The 18,232-nt window shown below is 39.9% G+C and overlaps 2 protein-coding genes across 2 annotated transcripts; one reads left to right on the forward strand and one right to left on the reverse strand.

Annotated features, from left to right (window-relative positions):
• The first annotated feature begins 914 nt into the window (after window positions 1-914).
• On the forward strand, window positions 915-10,223 carry LOC113762480 (probable arabinosyltransferase ARAD1). Its single transcript, XM_027305945.1, has 3 exons — window positions 915-1,583; window positions 2,284-2,537; window positions 9,549-10,223. Exons 1-3 carry the CDS (start codon window positions 947-949, stop codon window positions 10,098-10,100), a joined length of 1,443 nt encoding a protein of 480 aa, XP_027161746.1. The 5' UTR covers window positions 915-946; the 3' UTR covers window positions 10,101-10,223.
• Window positions 10,224-13,343: 3,120 nt separating this feature from the next.
• On the reverse strand, window positions 13,344-17,957 carry LOC113754713 (putative disease resistance RPP13-like protein 1). Its single transcript, XM_027299011.1, has one exon. The coding sequence runs from the start codon at window positions 17,811-17,813 to the stop codon at window positions 13,764-13,766; it is 4,050 nt and encodes a 1,349-aa protein (XP_027154812.1). The 5' UTR covers window positions 17,814-17,957; the 3' UTR covers window positions 13,344-13,763.
• Window positions 17,958-18,232: the final 275 nt, after the last annotated feature.

Consider the following 18,232-nt stretch of genomic DNA (forward strand, 5'->3'; position numbering starts at 1 on the left):
TCATTTTGAACTTTACGAAGTATATTTTTCTCAATATAAGTAACTAAACAATTATTCATTCAAGTATCTTTCATTCTACTTTGTAATTGATTCTTCACTATATTCATTATTGAAAAAACCCTTTCTACGGCAGTTGTAATAACAGGTAAAATCAAAGATAACTTTAAAAACATATAAATCATTAGATACATAAAACTTCAGGAGACATACTTGAAATTACATCAAATTTTTATAGGTATTATAGAAATTTAAGAGGGGCAATAGAGGCTTATAAACCAATATATATACAAAACTCCAGGGGCACCGTTGAAATTATATCAATTTTTTATAAATATCATAGAGATTTAAGGGGACAGTGGAGACCGGTGCCCCAGAGCTCCCAGTGTAAATCCGCCACTGGATGTAACGGGTTTCCATCCTCCTAAGCACCAAGAAAAGAAAAAGGTTTTGGCATTAAACATTAAGCGGGTTTATTACCATTTATCCTAAGTTGAAAAGCAAAGGGAGATAGGGAAGAGAAACTATCAAATGCTCATAAGAAAATGTAATGTTATAGAAAACTACAAAAGATGCAACATGCAAGATCAAGTATTTGAAATAAAAACTGCAAACTGTTTTTCATGGGGATATATTCAGGGAAAAAAAAAGGGTCCACTAGTAATGAAACTGTTTTGGCTACCTATGGTGAAAAGTAACACAGAAAAATTAGCTAAAATTTGATTTTAATGTTCCTTAACAGTTATAATTTACAGTCTGCGAAACGAAGTAAAATGAATTTTCTTCTTTTGGTTTTTGACTTCACTAACGAAAACATGAATTAACAATTAATAATTATTCTACCACATCAATTAATTAGAAACTGAAAAGTAGCCCATTTTAAATCTGTTCCGGATCCAAACCCATAATCTCATTCGGTTAGACTCTGGTTTTCCACTCCGACCCCACAATGCCGCTGAAAACAATCTCCGGCACCGGCAGAACATGCTCGATTTCGTCCCTTTTCATCACCTTGTCCCTTCTCTGCATCCTCCCACTCTCTTTTTTCTTCTTCCTTTCCAATCCCAGATCGACCCCTCCTCAGAATCTCCTAAACAAGCTTCAAATGTCCAAAAATTCCATCAAAGTCTACATCCCAGAGCTTCCCAGATCACTCAACTACGGCCTGTTGGAAACATACTGGGCTTTAACCTCAGATTCAAGGCTTGGAAGTGAAGTAGATAATGAAATCCGAAAGACCCTTTTGTCCAAAACTTCTAAGAAGTTCCCTCCGTACCCTGAGAATCCATTAATTAAGCAGTACAGTGCGGAGTACTGGATAATGGGGGATCTGTTGACGCCTGAAGAGCTCAAGAAAGAATCTTTAGCCAAAAGGGTTTTTGATTTTAGGGAAGCTGATGTGGTTTTTGTGCCTTTTTTTGCTACCCTTAGTGCTGAAATGCAGCTGGGAGTGAATAAAGGGGTGTTCAGGAAGAAAGTCGTGGAGAATGAGGATTATCAGAGGCAAAAGATGGTGGTGGATCTTGTGAAAAAGTCTGAGGCTTGGCTGCGGTCCGGTGGTCGTGATCATGTCTTTGTTCTTACCGGTAATTTGCGAATTTAGGACCATATTTATGTGTTTTCTTTATAATTGATTTGAATTTTGGTGATGATTAGTAGTGATGGCTGATTTCTTCCTAGTGTAAATATACTTGTGTGAATGGCAATGCTGGTTGCTTTGGTTATCTGTATATAGATGTATGCCTACGGAAAAATGCTACATTTATTTGATCTATTGGCGGCAGCAAAACTTTTGACTCGCAATGTGCCCTTAAACAAACTGAGAAGGTAAAAGATCTGTACTTGAATTAACGACATTATCTCTGTTATGCCACTAGGCAAATGGGAGTAGATGGTCAGGCTGTTGTTTGTGTATTCGCTATTTGAATCACTACAATGTTTTCATGTTTAGTCTAGTCTTGGTTGGAGTTTGATTCATGTCTGATTTTATTGGACTGTGCATATCATTTTTTTTGAATGGTGAGTAGATTGCTTTGATAATGTACCAATGAAAGGATTAGCATAAACAGGCTTCAGTTAGCTTTGGAGCAGGAAATTATGACTTGAACTTTCTAATGTGTTTCGTGCATTTGCTAGTCCACAATAAAATTGTAGGGCGGTTTTTTCTTTTATCTTGTACCATATGAATATTTTGCAAGAGAGGAAACTGTATTGCATGCTGTTGCAGCTTATAATTTAGTCTTTGGATTGTCAGGTTATGTTAAAACTTGAAGCATTCTTTGGCAGACCCTGTTGCAATGTGGCATGTAAGAGAGGAGATAGCCCCTGCAGTTCTACTTGTGGTGGATTTTGGTGGGTGGTACAGGGTTGACTCAAAAGGTTCAAATGATAACTCATCAGATACGATTCATCATACTCAGGTTTCTTTACTGAAAGATGTAATCGTTCCCTATACCCATCTTCTGCCAAGGTTGCAAATATCAGAAAACAAGAAACGACATACTCTTCTTTATTTCAAAGGAGCTAAGCGTCGGCATCGGGTTAGTATTCTTTTTTTTTTTTTTTTTTTTTAACCAAACGAGAACATTTTATAGATATTAACGCTTGATAATACAAGAGTTAATTACAAAAGGGGTAACTACCCCCATATCTTTCCTAGCTAAATCTGTTAACCATGTTGGGAAAGAAGTTTCCCATTCAATATTCCTAACCAACTTGACAGCGAGTTGTGCCATTGCATGACTACAACCATTCGTAGTCCTGGGAGCAAAGAGAACTAAGCAACTGTCAAAGCTATCCTTGAGGACCACAATGTCTTCTAGGATTGTTTGTATCTTACAATCCTGAACATTACCCGTATTAATAGAGCTCACAACATTTTTGCAGTCTGACTGGACTTCTACTTTTGTCCATCCTGCAGCTTGAGCCATTTCCAGCGCACTCCTGATCGCTAACGCTTCCTCCGTGGTAGCCTCCCCTCTTCTTCTTCCAACAATTCCTCGGGCTTTCACTAATTCCCCACGCCAGTTCCTTGCAACTATCCCTTGACCAGTTCTAACCATTTTTGCTGAAACTGCTGCATCCGTGTTAATCCTCATGATTCCCTCCTTGGGTGGCTCCCAAGTGTGCTGAGCCAGTCTTCCCCTCTCGGATGATGCAGCTGCCCAGGGATCTATTCCATTTGCCTCATCGTATTTGATCCATTCCTGTTGAGCTTTGTCGATGATCCCTTTTGCATCCACACTTTCCAGCTGAAATGCCATCTTGTTCCTCGCTTTCCAGAGCTGCCAGAGGATATTTACTGTGAGTTTTATTCGATCCATTCCTTGCGCTTCCTTAGCTGATTCCAACACCGCATCCCACCATCTCTACACATTGCATTGTAGTTCAACGAGCCCTTCCCATCTCACAGGAGCTAACCTCCACACCATTTGAGCTTTTGGGCAAAAGAAAAATATGTGTTCAATGGGTTCGGTAGCCTCTCCACAGCAATAACAAATGTTGCTTCCTTTTCCAACTCTCTGACGTAGTGCTTCATTAGTGGCCAGCCCACCTCCATAAAAAATGCTTCAGCTTCATCTTAATATTTAGACTCCCCACTCTTTTCCACACCGCCGTGCTTCCTTACTTCCCAGCTAGTCTCTGAATCAGGTTCTAATCTACGGTTTATGGTGTCCCTTCCCCCTTTTGCAAAAACATAACCTGATTTCACTGTATAGACCCCAGCTTTACTATGGTTCCAATATAGTCTGTCCTTCCTATCATAAAGGCTTAGAGGAATACTAGTAATATGCTCTACATCAGCTGCATTAAACCAGTGCTGCAAGAGATCAGTCTTTCACCTCCCTCCCTCAATTAACTCATGGACAAACTCTATCTGGCATCCCACTTGTCTTGCTGTGGCTACTTTCCCAGCAGTTGATCCAGGTAACCACCTATCTTTCCAGATTTTTATCGCCCTTCCATCTCCCACCCTTTTGTATAACCCTTGTTGAAGGAGCTCTCCCCTCTTGTGCAAGCTTTTCCAGCACCAGGAAGCTGTGTGCAGGGGCTTTTGGTCTAACCAATCCTCATCCTTCATGTACTTAGGTTTCAGGACCTTGCTTACTAACAAATTAGGATTGGTGACAACTCTCCAAATTTGTTTTGCAAGCAAGGCCACGTTGAGAGCTTCCAAGTCTCTAAAGCCCAAACCCCCTTTCCCTTTAACCTCCGACAGCTTACTCCATCTAACCTAATGAATTTTATTTTCTGCAACCCCACCACCCCACCAGAATCTAGCTATGGTTGCACTAATGGCCTTACACAAGCCTTTAGGGAGCTTGAAGCAAGACATAATGTATGTAGGCATGGCCATAATGACTGATTTGATTAAAACCTCCTTACCCCCTGGACTAAGCAACTTATGTTTCCACCCTTGAAGTTTTCTTGTGATTACACTTTTCAGGTACCCAAAAATCTGATTCTTAGCTCTCCCAATAGTCATAGGTAAGCCTTAGTATTTACCACTAGAGACTTCTCTCATGTTGTCCAAGACCTCACTAATTTCCCTTCTAATCAAGTTGGGAGTATTTTTAGAGAAAAACATAGCTGGCTTATCAAAATTTACTACCTGTCCCGTGGCTTGACCATATATCTGAATGATCTCCTTGACCTTTTGTGCCTCCTCCTTGCTTGCTTTGCAACACAATAATGAGTCATCTGCAAAAAATAGATGTGAAACCATAGGGCTGTCCTTGCAGACTTTGATGCCAGTTAGTTGCTTTTTTTCCACAGCTTTCTTGATTAAATTAGACAGCCCTTCCGTACATATAATGAACAGGTAGGGAGATAGGGGGTCTCCTTGTCGGATTCCTCTGGAAGGTTTGACGTTGCCCACCTTTTGGCCATTTAAATTAAAGGAGTAGTGGACTGTGGAAATACACGTCATGATCCAGCGAACAAAAATAGGGCAAAATCCCATTTGCAACATAATTCTGCCTAGGGATTTCCACTCCACTCTGTCATAGGCTTTAGACATATCAAGCTTTAAGGTCATGAAGCCTACTCTACCTCTCCTCTTGTTTTTCAAAAAATGCAACATTTCATGAGCTATGATCACATTGTCTAGAATTTGTCGCCCTGGTACAAAGGCAGATTGTGATGGGCTAATACAATGCTTGAGGACTTTTTTCAGTCTATTGGCCAAGATCTTAGATATAATTTTATAAATCACCGTGCAAAGACTAATAGGTCTGAAGTTAGTAAGCACTACAGGATTTTCAACTTTAGGGATTAAGGAGATAATGGTCTCATTGATGGCTGTTAAGATTTTGCTAGAATGAAAAAAGCTAGTCACAGCATTAACAACATCATTTTTGATAATATGCTAGTATGTTTGGAAGAATAAAGGGGGCATACCATCAACTCCAGGAGCTTTATTAGGGAACATGGAAAAAATGGCTTGTTGAATCTCCAACTCAGTCACAGGTTTAATCAACTGTGTGTTCATGAGACTGGAAATAGTGCGAGGTATGCCTAGCAACACTTCTTCAAATTCGGTAGGATCATTAGACTTGAAGAGCTCCGCATAGTGTTTGCTAATTTCAGCTTCAATTTCCTCTTCACTTGCACACCACACCCCATTTGTCTTCTGGAGTATGCTGATATTGTTCCGTTTCCTATTAGCCATGACACTTAGGTGAAAGTAAGCTGTATTCTTATCCCCCTCCTTGAGCCACCTGCTTCTTGATTTCTGGCTCCAATATAGCTCTTCATCCTTGTATGCTTTACTCAGTTGTAGCTTCAAGTTTGCAATAGTTCCTTTCTTATCCAGCTCACTCCCCTCACGTGCTACCCTTAGTTGCTCCTTTAGCTCCTCAATTTTTGCCTTTGTATTGCCTTTATTTGCCTTGTGCCATTCAATCAAAGCTCCTCTACATTCCTTGATTCGTCTCACCACTCTAAACATTCTAGACCCATGTTGCTCCAGCCCCCAAGCTCTTTGGGTAACAGCCACAGACTCCTCATCCTTTGCCCATCTCTGATCAAAACAAAACCTTCTTTTTATACCCCTTTGCTTCGGTTTAGTATCCACCATTAGCAGGCAGTGATCTGATGCTTCTTTCTCAATGTGTTCAACTGTAGTATTCTCATACACTTGCACCCATCCAACACTCCCTAAACATCGATCTAGCCTCTCTTTTATCTCTCCCTCCCCTTCCCATGTGTTGCTTCATGTCCAAGGAACCCCTTTATACCCTATATCCACCAATTCGTTCCCAGAGACAAAACTATTGAACTCCCTAAAACTACCCTCTGATCTCTCTTTCCCTCCCCATTTCTCCCCATTTGAGCAGATATCATTGAAGTCTCCCACTATTATCCACTTTTCCCCCCATTCCCTTTTCTTTTCCTTTATAGTCTCCCATTGTTGTACTCTTACTCTTTCCTCAGTACTTGCATATATTCCTGCCAGCCACCAGTGATCATTTAACTCCTTATCTACCACCATTGCTGCAATGTACCACTCAGTGCTGTGTACATCAAGCGGTTGCACCCCCTCCTTCCAAAACAAAGCTAATCCCCCTGCTCTACCCTTGGGATTCACGACAAGGCTATGTTCAAATTTAATCCTTTTTTGTACCTGCTTCATGTACCATTCTTTGTTTTTTGTTTCACACAAAAATACTATACTAGGAGAGTGGAGGTGGAGTACCTCCTTAAGTTGGGGAATTGTCAAGGGGCCTCCTGCACCTCGACAATTCCACACCACTACCTTCATTGTGTTGGTGGAGGCATTGCGGGGCTAGCCTCCAATTCCCCTCCATGTTGTGCATCATCTTGATCCCTTTTTAAGCACTTGTGGTGTGGACCTTGTAATGTGTCCTCTTCCATTAGATCCAAGTCATGGCATTCTTCCTGTGTTTTTCTTTTCTCTCCAATGTTGCTCTCTGTCCCCCTGTCCGTGATATCTTTCAATGGTACCCTTTTGGTGCGCAAGCTCCTCCTCCACTGATTTTTCCTTCCTGGTTTGCTTTCACTTACTTGGATTCGGCTCATGGCATCTATTGTGTTACCGTCTTTGCTATTCAAACTCCCCTTTCCTGACTTGTCTATCCCCTCTCTAACAACACAGTCATCTAACACCATATTCTCGGGGATCTGATTTTCTTTTCTAATCAAGTCTACTCCCAGGTCCACTACCACCTTATGGGCTTCAATATTTCCCTGCACTGTAGTTCCACTCCCCTCCTTTTGTTTTCCCTCACCCTTACCCTATTTCTCTACTCGTCCTTTCAGTCCTGCACTTTCCCTCAGAATCTCTCCCCATTTTTCCTCCATTGCCAGTTTTTCCTGATCATTTCCCTTAGTCTCCTTGTCACCCCCCCTGCTACTTATACCACCCATGACTCCAGATCCTCCCTCAAGTATCCCCCCTATCCTGCTATTGGATCCTTTGTCTACCATTGTCAACTCTTTAGGTTTCTGACTCGCCTCTGTGTTAGACGTGAAGCATGCTTTCAAGGGGGAGGCCATTATATTTCCTGCCCTCATCCAAGCACCATACTGGCCTTCCCTACAAGACAGTCCTTCCCTTTTGTCCCCTGTACATGACTTGTCCCCATGCCCAATGATCCCACAATTGTAGCAAAAATCGGGGCATCTCTCATACTTAAATTCCACCCATGTGTTCACTCCCTCAAGCTTTACCAACGTACCCTCGGGAGAGGTTGTAGCATATCCACTTCAGCCATAATCTTCAGATGTCTCCCAGACTTTCCCCCCCCCCTGGTGGAACCAGTACCTCTCTCACCGACCTAAAAATCTTTCCTAGCTTAAAGCCCACTGACTTACACAACCAATGGACTGGAAGATTCCAGATTTGTACCCAAATGTGTGCAAATCTAAAATGGTGGAGCTTCCTTTCACACCCAACCTCCCATTCCTTAATCACTAGAATCTGATTATCCATAATCCACGGTCCTCCCAACAGGATTTTTTCACGGTCCTCTCCCCTTTCTAACTGGAATTGAAAAAGATTTGGACCCAGCTCAGTAACAGTTAAGTTCCTGGGATATCCCCATGCATGATTAGTAAAATTCTTAATACCCGTGAAATGTGCAACCTTTTCGCCAATCAACCTTCCAACCAGACTCTGCCTACAGTCTTGGATCCCCTCACTTATATCGTCAGAGGAGAGATCTACGCCTTCTAGCTCCGACTTAGACAGATCGAACTTTCTAAAAGCTCTTGTTAGATCTTCCTCCATCCTCCAGATTCTAGTTGTAGAGGCGCTACCTTGCACTATTTCCAATCGCAGAAGATCCAGTTGAGTACCCCTGCAAAAACAGAGTAGGAGGGCACCAAAAAAGAGCAAAAAACCTAATCTATACTACCAAAAAAGACAACTTCGAATTCACGCACATCAGCTCATCGAAAGTTCAAGTCACCTTTTCTGGGTTGCATCCTTCAAATGTTCCTAGGATCATGACCATTTCCACACAAGAAACAGAGTTGCAGCTTGGAGAAGAGTTTATGGACGTGGGTTTGGGTGTCTCGGTTGTACGGAAGCTGAACAGTCACTATTGGAAGTAAAGCTAGCTCTGTGTAACTTTCTATTTTGGGTTGGCGCTGTTTTTTCAATTTTGAAACCTCCTACGATGAGAAGAAAAGCTCTCAAACTAGAGAGAGATGCTCTCAAACAAGAGAGAGAAACAAAAGCTATTGTTTCCTCCTTGCAACTGCCCTCGGCATCGGGTTAGTATTCACTATGTAGAATATTTGGCTGCTTAAGTATTGGTTTGTGACCAATGCCCAAGGTGTATCTATCATTACCAAAATGTAGATTAAACATTTATACTGAGTTTTCTTATTAGAGTAAACCAAGTTAGTGGTGTTGCATTAGTTTCATGCTCATTCACAAAATTGTCTTTTCCTAGTTGCCGCTTACATATTTTTAAACCATGAACAGTATCTTTTATGAAGTTCATTTGTCTCTTTTTGAAAATTTTCTTCAGGTATGGAAATGAATTTCTTTTTCATCTTGTCGGCCTCTCCAGTAGATTTTCTTGATCCAAATAAATTTCTGCCATTGCCTCCTTTCAAAATTGGAATTTCTGTAACTTTACATTATTGGTTTGTCAATAATTAAATTGGATACTTGAAGCAAATGTTTCTGCAACAATTAATATGCACTGGTTAAATCATGAGTATCTTTGTAAGTTTACAGCAATTGCTCAGTTCAATACCCAGTATTCTTTTTTATATCCCCTGATTGTCAGAAAGGTTTTCAAATTGGTCTCTCAAGTTTCTATTTCAATCAGGGAGTAAGTGCTGTATTCAGTGCTGCTGGATATTGAACTCTCACAATTATATGCAAACTCTTTAGCCTGACGGCAAACCAATATTACCTTTATTTTGTTTTTTTCTTTTTTAATAAAAAACTTAGCTTCTCTGCCCCTTGATAACTCTAAGTCAGATAATATTTGAAATCTGCATTTCCATTGTACAAAATGTAAAAACTAATAACACTTGTTTTTATTACGGATTCGTAAAATTCTAATTCGCAGGGTGGTCTAGTTCGGGAAAAATTGTGGGATTTCCTAGTAAATGAACCTGGAGTTGTAATGGAAGAAGGCTTTCCTAATGCCACTGGCAAGGAGCAGTCAGTACGGGGTATGAGGACATCAGAGTTCTGTTTGCATCCAGCTGGGGACACGCCAACCTCGTGTAGACTTTTTGATGCCATTCAAAGCCTCTGTATACCTGTAATTGTCAGTGACGACATTGAGCTACCATTTGAAGGAATTGTGGATTATGCAAAATTTTCAGTATTTGTTGCTGTTAGTGATGCATTAAGACCAAATTGGCTTGTCAGCCATCTCAGAAGCTACTCTGATGAACAGAAGAACAGGTTCCGTAGAAATATGGCCCAGGTTCAGCCTGTATTTGATTATGATAATGGTCATCCTGGTGGTATTGGTCCTTTGCCTCCCAATGGGGCGGTAAATCACATATGGAAAAAGGTTCTGCAAAAACTGCCCCTTATAAAAGAAGCCATAGTGCGAGAGAGGAGAAAACCTTCTGGTGTTTCAGTTCCACTCCGTTGCCATTGTACATGAATTATTAAATTGAATGGTATTTTTATTAATTTGTTGTAACAATTCCCTCATTCCCCTCAAATTTTATCAAAAATAGTTTTCTTTTCCTTTTGATGAGTTGATTCTTTATTGAGATATGGTTCATTAGGACCACAGACCTTTTCCTCTCTTTGCTCTTGAATTTCCAGAGCGTGAATCTCTTGATCAATTTAAATCATATAGAATGGATATCTCTTTCTAATTGCCTACTGGAGAGGGATATAGTGGTAGTGACCAAATTGCTTGTACTAAACTTTAAAGGCAGAAAAAGAACAGTTTTATGACCTTGTTATTCAAGGCAATTTCTTGTGGAGATAGGTTTTATGATTCTTTCCATCTGAAGATGCTAGCAAATATGCTGCTACTTGATGCAGCACCCCTTTCTAAGCCAAATCTTGTAGACATTATAATAAATGTTTCTTTTGGTTTGATTGGAGACTCAAATGATGGATATGCAAGCATGATAACTTATATGCTCTTCTATATCTCCATGAATAAGTCTAGATTGATGAATTTTCACACTTGATGGACAGATAAGCCAATGCGTTCTGGAAAGGAATCTGAGAATGAAACGTGCTTTAACGTTTTATGGTCTCTCAAGACATTGTCATTTTAGGTATTAGCTTTGGATTTGTCTAACGTGTTTCTAATGGGCACTCGTTAGTACACATAAATTGCACTTAACTTATAATGTGAATGGACTATTGCAAGTATTACACTCCCTGCATTTAGACAATTTTTTAAAAATAGTTACATTTTTTCAAAAAAAAAAAAAATTAACACCTCTATTAATGAGTGTGCATTTTTTCAATGAGCACTTGTTAGCCAAATCGATTAACTTTAAGAGATGTAATGAGTTAAGAAACTGCTACTGCATGTTTCTTCTTGGCATCCTTAAGAAGTCCATATGGTAAGGACTGTTTGAAACGGTTTCGAATTAGGGGTGGCAATGGGGCGGGGCCGGGGGGAATTTCCCCCGCAGGGCATCTTTGGGGTTAAAAAAAATTTTATTATATAATTTTATTATAATTATATTTGAGCAAATAATCAAGTACTTAAATATCAACACATCACCAAATTATTATTTATTGTAACTTCAAAATTGAAACTCATAAAAATAATTAAACAAAGATTATTTGAATACAATCTAATATGATAAACAAATATAACTAAAATAATCAAATTTTTTCTTTTAATACAAATACAGTCACTAAATTATTATTGTGTTTTTTTTAGAAAAAAGTGTTATTGTATTAAGTGTAATTACGAATTTAACATAAATGTATTAATAAATTTAATATAAATAATTAATAATTTTTATTAATAGATATGTATAATTAGTAGTATAATTGATAATATCATTATATATATAATTATGTACACATGTATATATACATATTTTTTTTCAAACGGGTGGCGGGGCAGGGGCGTTTCTAAATGGGAGAAAAAATTCCCCCCCGCCCCACCCCCGGCCCCAATGGCCCCCGCGGGACGGGTGCCCGGTGCGTTGCCATCCTTATTTTGAAATACCTTTGCTTGTTATCAGCAACTACAGTAGTCCGCTTATTCAAATGATTGAAAAGAGAAGAAAGTAGGCTAGAAGTCTGTGATTCTTTCCTTCCTGAGTCAAAGATACATGGATTGTACTTGGCAGTGAGCAAAGGGGTGCTTTCATTTGCGAAAAGTAAATGAAGAGCCCGTCATGTTGTTTAGTACAAAGCATCCATCTGCAACATTCTTCTCCTGGGAAGGGAGACTACATATAGCAAGCAACCACAAGTGGCATTGTATTGATAACCTTTCTTATAGGAGCCCATGACAGTACTTCATTTCTGTTTGTGCTCAAAAATGAGAAGCAGGCAAATGAGCGTTTGGAAGAGCTCAACCAAACTTGTGTTCAGTGCCATTTTACCGCTTCCTAATCGAAAGAAAAGATTTGCCACATTTTACTAACTTTTGGGGGTTTGTAGACTAAAGTTCTCATGGCATTCTAATGCCAATCTCAGGCTAAAATTTCACAACGTTGCCCCATCCTCCCCATGACAAAGATGCTCACATGAAAAAGAAAAAGAAAGCCCTCCTTCTGAAATGGAAGACTACCATTTTTCATATGGATAATATCTTGTGCTCCGCCCTGAAATTTCAAAACTAATTGCAGAAACCTACTAAGATGCATACTAGAGCACAAAGTATGCGACTACTAGCATCTTCACTGAATAACAGGTAAAAGTAATAAAGGTCAACTTCGTTGTTGTGATTTGTAGACTTCATCTCTGGATGCAGTGTGAGATAACTACTTTTTTTTTTTTACTTCATTTTTTTTTTCCGCTTTGTAATTTCTTTTCTAGGTTTATCAAATGAAATTGCGTTAGCATCTCAACTCTTTATAAGCTGTCACACAAAGTTATACACAATAAAACATCCTAATGCTTCACTTTTTTTAAAAAAAAAAAAAAATTCTTAGAGTGAAGATCTTTGATCTGATACATGTGGACCACTTCCTTTGGTTTCTTTTGTTATCTAGAATGTCTAAGAGGTCCGTGATGTTTTACCTAAGCTCAGAAAGCTAAACCTGGTACCAAACCTAGTGATGCAATTGTTAACTGGCTTTTATTAGCATAATGCTTCCCTACAAAGCTAAACAGACCCTAAATTGTGAAGCATCAGAAATACTTGAAGCAAAATAAGACAAAAAAGGAGCAAATACCTAGCCTTACTACTTTTCTAAGGAGCTAATGTCCATGTTAGCTTTGTCCAGTTCTATAGCTAGTTATTAACACACTAGCTAGCAACTGATATCACCTCCCCGTGGAAAAGGAGAATAAGTCTCCATTCCAAGAATCCACAATCACTAACAATGAGAAAAGCCAATCTGGATGACAATGTGGAGCTTCACCTGGAAATCTCATTTATAGATGCAGAAGTAAGAGAAAATAAGTTGAAGAAAAATCATAAAGAAACACAGTGGCTGAAGATATTGGTTGCCAAATTGTGAGTAGTTTAAAAAAAAAAAAAACTTCATCAGATGATTGGCACAATAATTATTTATAATCCTGTGCTATTGCAGTTTAGCAAATCTGGAATACTCAGAGAGAGAGAGAGAGAGAGAGAGAGAGTCTTAGAAGGTGCAGCTAACAAAATCTTATTCTCAAGAAGCAGATTTTTGACAATCAAAACACAGAACAGATACTATCCATAAATGTCTAGCTAGACACCATTGTAGAATAAGACTTGTCTCCAATTACTAGAAACCAACTCCATTGTCTGAAATTGGCATTACACTGTATCTTTCTTTGGAAGTACATTAGAATGAATAAAGGGACTGTAAATTGGTGCCATTGGTGCCACAGTGCAGAAATAAAGATTAAAAAAAAACAGGTGATTCTATTGACGCCCAAAAAAAGCTAGATGCATTTCATGGCAATGGCCAATGATTAAACACTTCAGTTACAGTAGGATACAAAACAATGAGAAGGTGCACTATGTGCTCTCTACTGATGATTTCCAAGCACAATTCTTTTACCCATCAAATATTACTACTATTTTACATGTATAGCAGAAAATAGAGCTGCAATGGAAAAGGCTATAAAATAGACCTGAGAAGCCCATTATTAGCAATGGAAATTTATGATGCCAGGAATTTGATCATTCAGGGTTCTGTTTGTAGACGTAGGAGCCATCTATCTCCACACAGGGAATGTCAGCAATCCTTTGCCAATGCTCACCTTTTTCCCTCAAACACCGATCTCTCAGATGTGGACAGCCACTAATTTCAAGATGCCAAAGCCTGTCAAGTAGTTTATGACAAGGCAAGACCTGAAGTTTGGGGCAGTTCATAAGAGATAGATGTTGCAGGGAGGTCAAGCTATTAAGGCCCTCAAAGACAGATTTCAGACTTGGAAATCTTGCGATAGAAAATTTAGTTAATGATGAAGGAAAGAGATGTTCAGCATCACCAAATGAAACCAGCTTTGGAAATCCACCACAGATGGAGAATTCTTGAAGAGAGGCGAGTCTGTCAAGGTGCCATTCTGCCAGGGGTCTGAGTTTCCTAGAATCCCAGACCCGAAGTGAAGTTAAGCTCGATGGCAACTCTCCTTTGGGAAAAGTCTCAAGCTTTGGGCAACTACGTACTTCCAATGATACGAGGGATGAGATTCTGTTAATCTCTGCTGGTATGGAGTTCAGGTTTGAACAATATTCAATGGAGAGGATCCTTAGCTTTGGTGTGGGCAAGCCTTGATCAGGAAATGACTCCAAAGTATCACAATTAGATATGTAGAGTTCAACAAGACGTGAAAAATTGTGCATGTACTGAATTAAAGTCCCAATATTTTGCCAGTTCAAGACACTGAGGTCCTCCAGAGACATGCTGCTGTTCTGGTGAAACATTTCTTGTGAAACTGGTTGTAGATGCTCGCAGTTTTTTATGACAAATTTCTTAAAGCTAGTTGGGAAGTTACCTGCTGGCCAGGCCCTCAGAGATGAGCAATCCTTGAGCTCCAACCTTTCAAGACCAGAGATGCCATTGGGAAGGGCATTCAGTGCATTACAAGCCTGTATCTCGAGGCGTCTAAGCATAGGCGGGAGACCAAGCTCTGGAAAGGTCAGAAGTTTTGGGCAATTTTTGATGATCAACTCCCTCAAAGACATAAGGCTGCTCAGATCAGGAGGCAGGAAACATAGAGTTGCACAACGGAATAGTTCCAAGACTTCGAGATTGCTTGGCAACTGTTGATCATTGTCCACCAAGCAGACGAGACTTTCACAGTCTGCAATGACAAGGCGTCTTATGCATGTCAGAGTTTGTAGTCCAATTCCACTTTCCCACAATTTGAGGAAATCATTGCAGTTACATATCTCAAGGACTTCAAGTTTAGATGAGCACAGTGTAAGTTCTCTCGGAAGACATGATAACCCTGTAATTGACTCAAGCTTCAGGTATGTTAGCGAATTCAGATCCATGAAACTGTCTAGTACCTCTCTGGTGCACTCTTCAAGATCTAACTCGTGAAGAAGGGGAAGCTGCAAAGGTGATATTTTGGTTAGTTTGGGACACTTAAACATGGTAAGCTGATGAAGGTGAGGGAATTGCATTTCACCATCATTCCAAGACCATTCCTCCCAGTCAGGCATGCACTCAAACCTCAGAGTCTCCAGAGATGGAAATGCATGTTCAAGAGGATAATTACCCATGAAAAACTCAATGCCAATGCGTTTAATACCAAGCATGCCTCCTATGCGCAGGTGTTTGAGCTCGCGCAGCTGTCCGAGATGTGGTAGAGATGTGCAATTAACACAATTGCTGAGGCTGATGCTCTCCAATTTATCAAATAATGGATCACCAATCCAAGTTGGAAATTTCCTGCCTCCATAGAAATCAATCTTAAGCTTTTTAAAGTGTCTGTGAGGTTGTAGCATATCGAGCACATCTGCATCACAAGAATTATCAGTTTTGTTGCTCCAGATCAGCTGCAACTCCTCTAGGTCTGGCTTGTTCTTTAAATAAGCCTCCTGTGCTTCTTGAATATCCACTACATTTTGCAGTCCTTCAATGCTCAGCGTCCCTCGCAAAAGCGAAAGATTCTTCAGCTCACTTAGTCCCAATCCACAAGCTTTGCCCAAAACAATCTTAGGTAAAGTCTGCAGGCTTGTCAATTTACCAATTCCCTTGGGCATTTCTTTCAGTTGCTCTGTATTAGCATTGTCCAGATGCCGAAGGTTTATCAAATCTCCCAGAGTTTCTGGCAGCTTAGAGATAAAGCGGCAGTTTCGCAAGGATAACGTCTGTAAATTGTAAAGGTTGCTCAGAGACTCAGGCAATGATGTAACTGAAGTACCAGACAGATTTAGATATCTCAGATGTATCAAGCTGCATATGGGGCTTGGTAGCTCACTTATTGAATAGCCGCTCAAAGATAAAACTCTTAAGCTGTGTAACTCAGGCAATAAGTCGAGTAAAATTCTATTTGATATATAGAAAGGTGGCCAGACATGCACATTTTGAACTGGCATTGGTATGAACGTTCTTAAGCCTCGAACTTTGTACAAAGCCAGGAATTTGTTGAAGACTTCATATTCATGACGAAGAAATGAAGCATGGCGAGTATGTTCAGAAACTTTGTGCCACTCATATATCTCAACTTTATCATCTAGCCTATGGCAAGTTCCCCCAGCAACAAACTGTGCCAAATCATTGATGAGATCATGCATGACAAAACTTGATTGAGAGCCGCTTAACCGTTGGAAGAATGATCTAGACACTAGCTCATTGAAACAGTCGAACCCCTGCTCTTCCATTCTTTTCGTCCCCTTTGGTTGCTGCAGAAAACCTTCCCCCATCCACAGCAAAACCAGTTCGAGCTTGTCAAACTCATAGTCTTTTGGAAATACAGAACAATATGCAAACAATTGCTTCAGATGGGGAGGGAGATGATAGTAACTTAATCTAAGCACCGGAAGAATGTTGCCTTCATTAGGTAAATCCCATATCTTGCTATCCAATACCTCTTTCCACTCTTCAGGACTCATTTTAGAGCGCAAGATACCTCCAAGTGCCTTTGCTGCCAAAGGCAAGCCTCCACACTTTTTCGCCAAATCCTCACCGAATCCTTTCAGTTCTGGGTGTTCTTCAAAATCTCTCCGTGCATGTTGAGCTAGCAGAGAAACACAATCATCATTAGTCAACCGCCCCACATGGTAACCTGGAACAGATCCCACCATCGATGCGACATTATTGTTGCGCGTTGTGACAATGACTCTACTGCCAGGAAGTCCAACTTGAAAAGGGCGACTCAAAAGATCCCAACTTTCATAAACCTCATTCCAAACATCATCCAAAACAATAAGGAATTTTTCCTTTGAAAGTTTGTCATGCAAACTCACCTGAAGCATATTCAAGTTCTTCGATTCGCTGCCCACTTTTGTCACAGACTCAAAAATTGTCTGAGTTATAGCAAGCACATCAAACTCTTCAGAAACACACACCCAAGCCTTAAGATCAAAGAAATCGTTGACTCTCTCATCATTATAAACAAGCTGAGAAAGAGTTGTCTTGCCAATTCCACCCATACCAACAATTGGAATCACACAAACATCATCTTTACACGTCTCATTGGTTATTAGCAACATATTTAAGATTTCTTCTCTTTCTCTTTCCCTACCATAAACATGGGATTCATTCAAAGAAGTAGTTGGATGTCTTACCACAGATCTACCCGATATCCCTCCATTGTCAGCATGCTGAACTAAGTTCAAGTCATTCTTTTGCTTCGCAAGTTCATCTAACTGAGCAGATATGGTTTTTATTTTTGATTGAATTCTTGCATTGAACTTGATAGAATGAGGAGTGAAGTTCTGACAAGCAGGAATAAGTTTCAAGATCTTACTTCTTCTAGAGTGATCTGGTTCCATCAACTTCTGGCGAAAAGCTTCAGTAGTAATCTCATCAACGATGTCATCCAAGTCATAAGCCAAATCCCGTAAAGATTCCAGCCAGACCTTTATTCGTCGATCAGTTATCTGCTTATCCTCAGCATCAAGGATCACATTTTGAATCAGCTCCAGTGTTTTGCTCCATTTCTTGAGCTGAGCCCGGATTCCTTGTTGCCTGGCAAAGCTCTGCAACACGGGATAGGCCAGCTTGTCAAACAGTACCTGCAAAAGTGGTGACAGAAAAAGCTCCGCTACAGGCATTTTTCCTCCTTGTTGATGGTGGAAAATAAGGAAATCCAGAGGGAAAAGTTTGATCAAAAGAAGAATTCAATGAAAGCTAAAAATGGAACTCAAAATCAAAATCGGCCCCCAGAATCAAATTATGGTTGCAAGATGGATGATTGGTATTTTCAGTCTCAATGATTGCAAAGCAGAAATGATACTCTGATTTGGGTTCAGGAAAAAAGAGCTGAGATCGTTGACTTCGAGGAATTTCTCGCATTAGTCTTGCAGAAATTAGAAAAATTGCTCAATTGCCCCTTTTGTCTTTAAATTGTTTTAATATAGCCCCTACAGTTCAAACTGAAGAAATTTTGTTTGTGGAGCAAATGATGTAAAATATTACTAAACTAGCATTTGTTGTTCTTTGTTTTAGCCACCCAACTTTTTAATTTAGCCAA

The sequence above is a fragment of the Coffea eugenioides genome, chromosome 2 (assembly GCF_003713205.1).
Source record: "Coffea eugenioides isolate CCC68of chromosome 2, Ceug_1.0, whole genome shotgun sequence".
Lineage (NCBI taxonomy): Eukaryota > Viridiplantae > Streptophyta > Magnoliopsida > Gentianales > Rubiaceae > Coffea > Coffea eugenioides.